This window comes from Ovis canadensis, chromosome 13 (assembly GCF_042477335.2).
Source record: "Ovis canadensis isolate MfBH-ARS-UI-01 breed Bighorn chromosome 13, ARS-UI_OviCan_v2, whole genome shotgun sequence".
Lineage (NCBI taxonomy): Eukaryota > Metazoa > Chordata > Mammalia > Artiodactyla > Bovidae > Ovis > Ovis canadensis.
In genome coordinates, this window is record NC_091257.1 from 41,357,295 (window position 1) to 41,369,354 (window position 12,060).

A 12,060-nucleotide genomic window follows, 5' to 3' on the forward strand; every position below is an offset into this window, starting at 1 on the left:
GAACACCACTGCTCAGCATGTCCTGAAGGGCCAAGGGGGAGAAGGTGTAGTCACAAACCTGTTCCTGTCTAACAGGATTCTCAGAATGTTTGGGGCTTGTTGTTGCATCCTTTTGTGGAAAACTTCTGGGAAATAAGAGCACATAGGGCTTCTGCATCTCTCCTCTTGCCTGTGTTACACAGTGTAGTCTGCTCTGTCCAGAGACCCAGAAGCCTCTTCATCCCTCCTGGGCTGCCAAACCTTTAAATGGAGAATGACTGAGCTGTGAGATGAAGAGTGGGAAGCTGCTCCCTGGATCATTGTCCTGGGAGGCCTACTTTCTTTGTGTCCTTTTTCTCCCTTTTTCTTTCCTTTATCTTCCTCCCTCCTTTCTTCCCAGCCTCTCTGAAAATAATGAGGGCAGCAATTCTTAGTGGGGAGTGATTTTGTCCCCAGGGGACATTTGGTAATGTCCAGAGATATTTTTGGTGGTCACAATTTATTTGGGAGTGGGGAGTAGGTAGTGCTCATGACATCTGGTGGGTAGAGGGTAGGGATGCCCAGGAAAGCCCCATCACATGGAACTGTCCAGCCTGAAAGCTGGTCCCATGCCCGGCATCCTGCCCAGTCAGCCTTTTAGGCAAGGTGTCAGCTCAGAGCCGGCCTGACCTGGATTCTATTTATCCCATGTCTCTAGGGTCCAGAAGCAGTAGGAATTGCCCTCGTTCTGACTGAGATAGAGCCAGGCTCTGGGTGATGCCTGCTGTGTGCCAGGTTGCCTGCTTGTGTCGGACCCCAGTGCTCACTAGGCAGAGATCATCACCGCACCTGGGCCATCCAGCTTGGTACAGAGAACCCTCCTGCTCCACAGCCACCAGAAGGGAAAAGAACTGAGAGAACTCACATGATGCCAGAGCCCTGGCGACCCCCTTTGGGTTGGGGAGGAGGGTCATTGTGTTTCACTCCTCATCGTGTTCTCACAGCTCCCACATCAGCATATTCATTTGCTTTCACAACTTCCTGTCTTCTATCTGGTTAACAAAAATCCTAAACTATCCAACAATCCTGGGGAGAAGCTCACTTTTCTTTGCTTGTCAAATGAAACTCTACTTATGAGACACTAATTCTATGGTATGAAATCCTTGACAGTCTTAGGATGGCACATGAAAAGTAGTTCAACATGGATTTAACATTCCCCTTGTGTGTCTTCCTAATTATGAAATTGTAGCCATTAAAATTATATTGCAATGATGTCATTAAGAGGGAAGAGCCATCTGAGGGGAATTAACAGATAAGTATGATGAGATGGGCTTGGATGTTTATCATTCTATAAGGATTGTTAACAGTCCACGATATTAATAGCAACTGATCTTTTTCAGCTCAGATAGAAGGCACTGCATGAGCTGAAATGAAATGTCTTCTCCATGAGGACATACATAGGATTTTCACAGATCTAATGCTGAATGACTTACTCTTAAGCCGAGAAGGAAGTCAACTTTTTAAGTTATTAAAAGCCTTTTCAAACGGCTCTTAGTAAGAGCAGAGTCCACTGCAGTTCGTGCCCCGTCCTGCCAACCCCAAGTCCCCAGAGACAGACGTGGATGTAGAGGGCTGGAATCCATGCTAGGTTTGGGTCGAATCCTCCTTTGGGCCCTCTCAGCTAATGCCTTTGAGTCTGAGGATTCAATTCAAAGCACAAGCCAGTAAGACGATTTTCTTCCGTGTCCAAAGAGGACTCTGCTGCTGCTAATGCTAAGTAGCTTCAGTCGTGTCCGACTCTGTGCGACCCCGTAGATGGCAGCCCACCAGGCTCCGCCGTCCCTGGGATTCTCCAGGCAAGAACACTGGCTGGAGTGGGTTGCCATTTCCTTCTCCATTGCGTGAAAGTGAAAAGTAAAAGTGAAGTCGCTCAGTCGTGTCTGACTAGTAGTGACCCTATGGACTGCAGCCTACCAAGCTCCTCCGTCCATGAGATTTTCTAGGCAAGAGTACTGGAGTGGCTTGCCATTGCCTTCTCTGAAAGAGGACTCTGCTGCTGCTGCTGCTGCTAAGTCGCTTCAGTCGTGTCCGACTCTGTGCGACCCCATAGATGGCGTCAGTGGAATTAATATTGCTTGCTTGTGACATGTTAACCATGACTAGAAAAGGTAACTGTTGTTGCTCTTCCCTCTAGGTGGCGCTATATCCAACATGTACGCCATGCTGATTGCGCGCTTTAAGATGTTCCCGGAAGTCAAGGAGAAAGGGATGGCTGGCGTCCCCAGGCTCATTGCCTTCACGTCTGAGCATGTAGGTGTTCGACGTCCTTTCCAAGTTTAAGGTTATATTCCGTAAAACCTGGGTTGAAGGAGTGGTATTTGGAAATACTTTACCCCACGTTTTCCTCTTTCCAGAAGATGCTTCTTGGGAGAGGACGAAGGGGAGAGATCAGGTGGGTGGTGCAGTGCGGGGAGCTCCTTTCTCTTTGCAATTCAGAAAGATGCTCAAAGTAAAAGCAGTTTGCTTTCAACCACCAGTCCTATACTCCCTACTTTGTAATAAGGTTATGTGTTGGGGAAACAGGAAGAGGAGAGAGGGCAAAGTAGCCGTGAACTCATATGGATCATCAATGCTGTGCAGTACAGAATTCAAAACTGCCAAGTATCCTGTTGATACAGGCTTTCTGTTAGAAAATTCTGATCAGATATTCTACCCTCTTGGTTCCTTGGAAGCGAGTGAATACAATTCATAACCACTCCACTAAAAATGGAATTAAAGGAAATTCATGATTGATTTTAATACATTATCCTTAGCATCTTGCTTTCAGTCATGTTTTAGCATGTTGAATGCCCTTCCTCAACTTATTGGCATCAAATTTAGCAGAGAAGAGGACAGCCTGAAATCACCTGATGTTTTCTTTTCCTATTGCTGCTGGAACAAATTACCACAAATTGTGTGGCTTAAAACCACATGGGTATCTTACAGTTCTGGAGGCCAGAAATCTGTAGTGGGTCAGGAAGGCTGCGTTCCTTCTGAAGACTGTAGGAGAGAATTCATTTCCTTGCCTTTACAATTTCCAGAGGCTCCCTGCCTGCCTTGGGTCACGGCCGCTTCTTCCGTCTTCAAAAGCGGCAACAGCTATCTTCAGATCCCCCGCCCCCAACCCCAGCCTCTGCTGCCATCACTCCAGCTCCATCTCTAGCTCTGACTCTCTTGTTTTCCTCTTCCTCTTGTGATTATACTTTGATAACACAGGATAATCTTTCATCTCAAGATCCTTCATTTAATCTCGTCTTCAAAGTCCCCATTGCCGCGTAAGGTTACATGTTCACAGATTTAAGGGATTAGGGTATGGTCTTCTTTGTGGAGATGACTGTGCACAGTACTCAGCCCACAAAGCCTGATTCCCCACCATGACATAGCTCTCATTTCTCAGCTTCTCCAAGGGTAGAAAACCAGAATGCATTTGTCTTCCAGTGACTATTTCCCTACAGTGGATTTGGATCCCTCAGTAGTTACATGTTACTGTATTCTCAGGCTCGAAACACCCAGGTGATCTTATACTGGCATCTTCCTCTTTGGGTTTCCTTGCTGTTTCCACATCTGGAATGAGGTTGACCTGTCAGCATGTTCATGGTGCTCTCTGGTTTCTGCAGGAGTTTCTTGGGCTCAGGTTGGATGTAAGTTCATTTAATGTTGCTCAGAAAGTTCAGTCATGTGATCTGAGGATAATTGAATATACCTTAGTTCCTTGACATTGCCAACTTGGGATCTCGCTCTTCTCCATTTTCCAAGGAAAAAAAAGGTGATTTAGAAAGAAATGATTCTACAACAGCCATTCAATTCTTCACCTCCTTCTGGTATTCCTATCTGTGCCTATAATTATGGAGCAAGATTTGAAAATTAGGAACCTAAATTACCAATTGTCTCTAACTCAATAATTATTTTGACAGATAAGCTATTCTTCTAACGTGCAAGACCGTATATCTGATTGTTATTGACCATTTCTAACCTCCAATAGACACATGTTCATTTAATTCAAGAGCAACCTTGTGGGCCAGGCAGAACAGGGCTTGTTCTCAGGATTTTTTTTTTTTTTTTTTTTAATGAAGAGGGTGTAGTTAGCTAGAGAGATAGAGCCAGGATTAAATAAATTTCCTGACTCCCAGAGCAGTGAGGGCCCTGCCCAAACCATCAGTGTAGAAACTAGCTTAAAAAATACAACAGAGTTTTATAAACTACAGCTCATCGACTGCTTTAACATTTTATACCTTCCCAAGTCAGATTTCCACCAAGAGCTTTTTTCTTAACATGAGGCGATGCTAAACTGTTTCTTCTCTGTCCCTCCCCAGACTAGAATATCTTTCATGATACCCATAGGTTGGGCTGGAAGGGAGTTTTAGAGCTTGATTTAAAGAACTCCAGTGTTTCCTGGAGCACTTGATCCAAACCGTTCTAGACATTTGTTGTTGTTCAGTTGCTAAGTTGTGTCTGACTCTTTGTGACCCCATAACTGCAGCAAGCCAGGCTTCCTGTCCTTCACTGTCTCTCAGAGTTTGCTCAAACTCATGCTCAGATGGTAAAGAGTCTGCCTACAAGGCAGGAGACCTGGGTTCGATCCCTCACTTGGGAAGATCCCCTGGAGAAGGGAATGGCTACCCATTCCAGTATTCTTGCCTGGAGAATTCCATGGATAGAGGAGCCTGGCAAGAGTCGGACCCAACTGAGAGAATAACACTTTGACATTCTGGACATATGAGCCCTTAAAAGTGAGTCCTGCCCTTGAAGCTTCAAGTTAAGTGGTAGCATAACCCCCATGTCTAGCTGCCTCTGGGCTCCAGACCTCAGGGCCATTCCATCCCATTCATCCTTTTGTACTGCTCCTTCCAACTTCAGGCCATGCCGGATCTTTCCTTAATCTTAATGGATTTTGCAATCACGGTCTCCACCAGCTCCAGAAATAGACCTTCACAGGCTGAAGAAAGAAAATTATCAAATCGGGTCTCAGCATACCCTTTCCACAAGCTAGTTTCCATCTCTGCATTTAGGTTTCTTTCCTGAATCCCTTGACCTGCAAGGAGACTGGAGGGGGCGTGGGGTGGGGTGCTGTGTGGGTCAGGTGGGGAAAGGAGTGGCCAGTGGCTGAGGCATGAACTGCCTCCATTATTGTCTCTTGTTATGCTCCTAGAGAATTCCCAAGTCACAGGACGTTGGGAGAATGGAATGAGAGTCTTAAAAAACACTTACATCAGTGCCTGGGAGGTAGGAAGTGAAGTCGCTCAGTCATGTCCTACTCTTTGCGACCCCATGGACTATAGCCTACCAGGCTCCTCCATCCATGGAATTTTCTAGGCAAGAGTACTAGAGTGGGTTGCCATTTCCTTCTCCAGGGGATCTTCCCGACCCAGGGATCGAACCCAGGTTTCCCTCATTGCGGGCAGACACTTTACTGTCTGAGCTACCAGGGAATCCCAATGGGATGTAGGAAGCTCCACATAAATATTAGGTAACTTGAAAAAAACCACCACCAGCTTGTTTTATGTATGAAGAAGTCAGGCCTCAGAGATGGAAGATATTTTTCCCAAGCTTTCACACTCAGGCAATGGCAGTATCTGCTCTACTGCTACTGCTAAGTCACTTCAGTCGTGTCCGACTCTGCGACCCCAGAGACGGCAGCCCACCAGGCTCCCCCATCCCTGGGATTCTCCAGGCAAGAACACTGGAATGGGTTGCCATTTCCTTCTCCAATGCATGAAAGTGAAAAGTGAAAGTGAAGTCGCTCAGTCATGTACGACTCTTCGCGACCCCATGCAGCCTACCAGGCTCCTCCATCCATGGGATTTTCCAGGCAAGAGTACTAGCACCTCAGTTTTCTAACAATTCTAGCACTGTGCTTTCTGCTCCTAGGCTGGCTGACCAGAGAGCCACACTAGCTGGCTGTTCTACATTCACTGGAAGCAGCTTTCCTCAAATCCTGTTTTCTTCATGTTGGTTATTCTGATGTTAATATAATTTCCTGACCTATTGAACTGAGCTGGTTACTGTCCTTTCTTCTATTCTGAGCAGGGAGTTGATAACTGGACATGGTTAGTGCCATAGAGATGAAAATGGTGTTGAGAAACTGCCATCCTCCAGCATCCAGAGAGAAACTTCACATGTTCAGAAGGCAGAGGGTCATCTGTTGGTTTCTAGAAGACACTCCACTCCCTCTCTGCCACGTTCCACAAAGCTACCCATCACTTCTCTGGCCACAAAAACAGACTAGAACTTTCCCTAGCTGATGAGGAGGGCAAGCTGGTTTTGTTTGTTCAAAACAAACTGTTCTTGAAATTCGCCTAAGATTAAAGCAAACGAATAGTATGGTGATAAATCACTGAGTTGAAATGAGATAGTGTTAAGTTATGAGTTAGGAGTTCCAAGATTATTTTTCTCTGAAATATAGAATCACGAAATTGGAAATGATCTTAAAGATTATCTGGTTCAGTATTCATCCTTTGCTGGAATCTCATCAAACTCAGTGACAGAGAGCCCAGAAAAAATTAACCTGATGAATTTTAGGTCCTTTCTTGAAAGCAGGTTTAGAGGGAAGCTAAGATCACAGCTTGGTAATTCATCTCTCTCTCTCTCTAAATCTTTTGAAAGCCCCAACCATGAGCTTAATCCAAATTCCTCTTATTTCCTCATGTGACACAAGCTCTTCCAGAAATAGCTTCAATGAAGCAGCATAATCACATCTAGGAAAAATGTTTCTTATAATCACAGCAGACGCTGAGATCTTTCAGATAAATCACCATAACTAACTCACTCCACTTGTCACATGCCAGGTCTAGGGCGGGTCTGCATCTCCTGGAATCATCACTGGTGTTCTGCTGAGACCCCTCATGACCTCAGTCCACTTCCATGGGGGTGACGATTCTCATAATTGCTTTAGAAAGATGATTTTCAGATAGCAATACTTTTTGAGAGGGTTTCAATGACAATAGATGTCTTTTGTGTTAAAAAATGAACGGTGTATTGAAGTAATTATTTGACTTTGTAAAATTCAATTTAAATTTTAGAAAGAATATAATTCTAAATTATTCAATGTATATGAATAACAAGGCTATAACAACTTCTTGTTGATAACGAACTATTCATATCTTCCTTAACAACTTATTCTTTTGATCTTATAATGATGTAAATCCTCTAACAAAAGTAATGATAAGTTCTAGAAAATAAAGAATTGGGGAAATATAAAAGCAAAAACAAAAAATGAATGGTGACCTGGGCAGCTTGGAAAAAGCCCCCATGTTATGCTCCTCATTAGACAGAAACACTGACTGATCTTTCAGTAAGTGAACAAGTGAACCAAATTCAGCTCACTCTCGGCATCCCCTACTCCACCTCTGTGTTCCTCCCTCCTTTTCTTCATAGGGTCCTTGTCACCCCTGTGCCATCTTCTCTACCCAATCCCATCAAAACCTCCTCTTCAGAAAGAACCTGAAAGTCACGTCAGTTCAGTTGAGTCACTGAATCATGTCCGACTCTTTGCGACCCCATGGACTGCAGCATGCCAGGCTTCCCTGTCCATCATGTAAATGACTGTAAAATCCAAGTGTTGCCTCTCATGGGGGCATTTTCACTGCAATAGGAGGTGAGGAATGAGGCAGAAAAGCAGAAATCCAGCCACTGGGCACTGAGATGTTTCCTTTATTCCTTCCTCTACTCACTCCATGCTGCTGGATGCCAGGCACTGGGGAGACAGCCAGTGAACAGAACAGACCCAGTGTTGGCTCTCAAGGAGCCAGCATTGCACTGTCAGAGAGGAGAAGAGGATGGTCACCCCTCCCGGTGCCTCTGAGTCACATTCCTCATCTGATGGGTGACTCTCCCTTGCTCCAAGTGCCAGGTCGAGTCACTGGATAGACCTGTTTTTCTTCAGGTTAGTGGATAAAGCTCATAAGCTTTGGGGTAGACTAGAAATGATGACAGGGCCTACTCTGCCCCTCCCAGGAGATTACTTAGCTCATTTCTTCCTCATCTGTAAAATGAAGATTACAACATCCAGTTCATGTAGTTGTTGGGAAGACGAGATGGGCTAATACAGTGCCTGGCCTTTAGTAAACACTCCACCAATGTCAACCAACATTGCTCTTGTAACCAGCTACCCGCTGGTGTCCCCATAGGTAGAGAGCTGAGCGCCTCTGGAGGGCAAGGTGAGGGCATATCTGGGGGTCAGTTATTTTCTCAAGATGGATAATGGCACCTCCCCCAAAACGTTTCCCTGGTGGCTTAGATGATAAAGACTCTGCCTGCAATGTGGGACACCTCGGTTCAATCCCAGGGTTGGGAAGACACCCTGGAGAAGGGAATGGCAACTCACTCTAGTATTCTTGTCTGGAGAATTCCAAGACAGAGGATCCTGGAGGGGTACAGTCCATGGGGTCAAAAAGAGTCAGATATGACTGAGTGACTAACACTTTCAATTTTCCCCAAAACACTCAAGGAATACTCAAGGAATCCCAGCTTTAAGACAGTTTGGATTCTCTGTTGTTGCTTGTATGATTTGGAGAGTTTTTGTTTTTGTTTTTTTCACATGCTCCAATTTGGCATATGCTTATTTTATAACGTAAAGTGAATTGACATTAGTTTTGTTTGAAGGTTTCGAAATTCTGCTCAAGTTACTCAGGGTATCTGATGGTGGTATTACATTAGGTGATAGACTGGAGAATTGGAAGGACCACAATTTTGTGACCATCTATCAATGCTGGGCGACCTGTGGGCCCTTCCCATTCAATAGCTATGCTTCTCACACCAACTCTCAAGGTAAGAATTCATCCTTGCAGCCCAACAAATGATGACTCAATGGGAGAGTAACTTGCCTAACTAGAGACAGGTTGTTTTATCTCAAGGAACAGCTTTCTTTTTTCTTTCTTTAATTTTTTAAATTGAAGTATAGTTGATTTGCAGTTATATAGTTGTTGTGTTAATTTCTGCTGTACAGAAAAGCAATTCAGTTATACACATATATACATTATTTTTCATTTCCTTTTCCATTATGGTTTATCAGAGGATATTGAATAGCTCCCTGTGCTATACAGTATGACCTGTTGTTTATCCATTCCTATATATTATCATTTGCATCTACCAATTCCAAGCTCCCAATCCATCCCTCCCCAGCTTTTCTCTATGTCTGTGCATCTGTTTCTGTTTCATAGATAACTTCACTTGTGTCGTATTTTCGATTTCATATAAAAGGGATATCATATGTCTTTGTCTGTCTGACTTACTTCACTTAGTATGATAATCTCTAGTTTGATCCATGTTGCTGCAAATGGCATTATTTCATTCTTTTTTATGGCTAATGTTCTGTTATACACGTATGTACCACATCTTTATCCATTCATCTATTGATGGGCACTTCGGTTCTTTCCATGGCAGATGACCTCTTTTCATTACACATTTTCATTCCACTCTTCTCAGGATCCTAAAATCAGGGAAATAATTGCTTTCATGTGGCTGGATACATGCTTGGTGCTGGTGTTCACATTTGTAGCCACACACCACTGTTGGGTCTACTCAATCCTGGTACACGCCATTCATTTCTTTTAAAACATACTTAGGGCACAGACTCACAGTGGGGTAACTTAATAGCTTTGAGTGCAAATGATAAGGTGGAAGCTGCACAGAAAATGCCTCGAATGCAGATCATGTCACCTCTGACTCACACGGAGTCTCTAAGAACATGGAGGGAGATCCCCTCCCCTCCACTAAATCGTGATAATCAGAAACCAATGAGCTTGTACTCTGGGCTCCTACAGTACAAGCCCCTTTGTCCATCAGATGCTTTCCAAAGTAGGATGCTCTTTTAGTCCATTTGATGAGCAGAAGCAGGATCAAGAGTGACCAGCTTGTCTGAGAAGGTATAGGAGGCAAACGAGGAGGGTCAGGAAGGGGTGTGGAGTAGCAGGAGGACAGGGAAGGGCTGCTGGTTCACTAACTGGCCGTGGAGGAGGGACTCCAGGGCAAGACAAAGGGCTAAAGGAGCAGATTCCAGCTCAGTCATAGGCTAGGCTGGGCTTCAAGATTTCCTTGCTGGGCATCTGTGACGTGTAAGGATGCATAATCCATCTACTTCTGTTCTGTGTGCCTACACACACACACATACACACACACACACACACACACTCACACACACAGACCCCGTTCACTCTTCTCACAAATTGAAAGGCTATATTGGTAAAAAAGGATCAAATCCAAGGATGACTGGTAGACCTTCCAGCTGAGAGGTAAAGCTCTCTCTAGATACCTGCTTCCCAAGCTCCTCAGCCTTCAGGATGCTGTGCTCTGCTCTGGTTTATCAACAAGGGGTTCTGTTCAACATGGTGCCAAAGAGTAAAGATGTTTCTCCTGGTATTCTCACAAGCTCAGGGCATCCTGTCATTTAAGCTGTCCTTATTGTTTCTTCCTCACTAGGTAGTCTCTTTTTTTTTCCCTCTCAAGTTCCTTCTCTCCTAGGTCACTGGTTATTTGTGGATGTTGTTGTTGTTTAGTGCGAAGTCATGTCTCTTTTGCCACCCCATGGGCCGTAGCCCACCAGGCTCCTCTATCCATGGGATTTCCCAGGCAAGAATCCTGGAGTAGGCTGCCATTTTTCCTTCTCCTGGCATCTTCCCAACCCAGAAGATGTGTGTCTCCTGCATTGGCAGGTGGATTCTTTACCCCTGAGTCACCAGGAAAGTCCCCTATTTGTAGATAGCATTTAGCTATTTCCCTGTTCCCTCTCCTGAAAATGTAAGTGGACTTAGTGTTTGGTTCCTAACTTTCTTTTTCATGCCTTTGTTCCCCCTCTTGAAGCTTCCTATTTGGGTGTGTGTTTTTCCTTTAAATGTCTGGCATTCGGTACAGTGATCAATTATCCTCAGTAACTGCCCCTCACTTGAGAATCCCCATTCTTCCTCATTAAAGACCAGACAAGGCTACTTCCTCTCATTGACCAGTGCATCAGATCTCTTATTTATCCTCAGTGTGCCATTTAGCTGTTTAGTGCTGTCAAAGTTCAGGAGAGGAAGAAAAACCCAGAAACCAGTGAATTACTGATAGTAGACGTTTATGGTGCTACTACTAAGTCATGTCGGACTCTGTGACCCCATGGATTGTAGTCCACCAGGCTTCCTAGTCCATGGGATTTCCCAGGCAAGAATGCTGGAGTGGATTGCCCTTTCCTTCTCCAGAGGATCTTCCCAACCCAGGGATAGAACCCACCTCTTCTGCATTGGCAAGCAATTCTTTACCAGTGAGTCACTTGGGAAGCCCAAAAGTTTATTGTACACACATCAATAAGACACCTTGCAAACTACGAGCAACGAGGCTCAGAGATTGTTGTTACAGAGCAGCTTATATAACGTGGAGGCAGCGGTTGGTTACAATATTAAACTTTTCTGAAGTGAAAGGGAATTGGTTCATGGTTCCCACCTATAAATGGAGGAAAGTGAAAAGTGAAAATCACTTACTCATGTCCAACTCTTTGCGACCTCATGGACTATAGCCTGCCAGGCTCCTCCGTCTATTGAATTCTCCAGGCCAGAATACTAGATTGGGTAGCCATTCCCTCCTCCATCCATGGAATTCTCCAGGCCAGAATACTGGAGTGGGCAGCCTTTCTCTTCTCCAGGGGATCTTCCCAACCCAGGTGTCTCACATTGCCTGTGGATTCTTCACCGTCTGAGCCACCAGCGACGCCCAAAGAATAGTGGAGTGGGTAGCCGTTCCCTTCTCCAGTGGATCTTCCTGACCCAGGAATCGAACTGGGGTCTCCTGCATTCCAGGCAGATTCTTTACCAGCTGAGCTACTAGGGAAGCCCCTATAAATGGGGAGAATGATTTAAGTCTCATGATTTTCAGAGGCATCCTTGAAAAGCGACCCATCAAGTGAGCCTCATTTGTCTTGGAAAATCAGATAAATTGAGCTTTGTTTGTCTGACTACCCTGGTTTTGTCTGCTCAGGGAATTTTCAAGTCTCTGTTTGTGTTGGGTTTTAATAGTGCTTACAGGCTCATTCACTGAGGGGCCTAGTTGGGGGTGTGTGTGCTTGCTCAGCAGGGCAGCTGGCACCTCCATTCT

General features: G+C 44.9%; 1 protein-coding gene across 1 annotated transcript in view; it reads left to right on the forward strand.

Moving 5' to 3' along the window:
- The window catches only part of GAD2 (glutamate decarboxylase 2), a 60,780-nt gene that overhangs the window by 10,957 nt on the left and 37,763 nt on the right, over positions 1-12,060 (forward strand). The window contains exon 7 of the mRNA XM_069548855.1: positions 2,153-2,268. Coding sequence (XP_069404956.1) covers positions 2,153-2,268 — 116 coding nt within the window. The remainder of the gene's footprint in view (positions 1-2,152; positions 2,269-12,060) is intronic.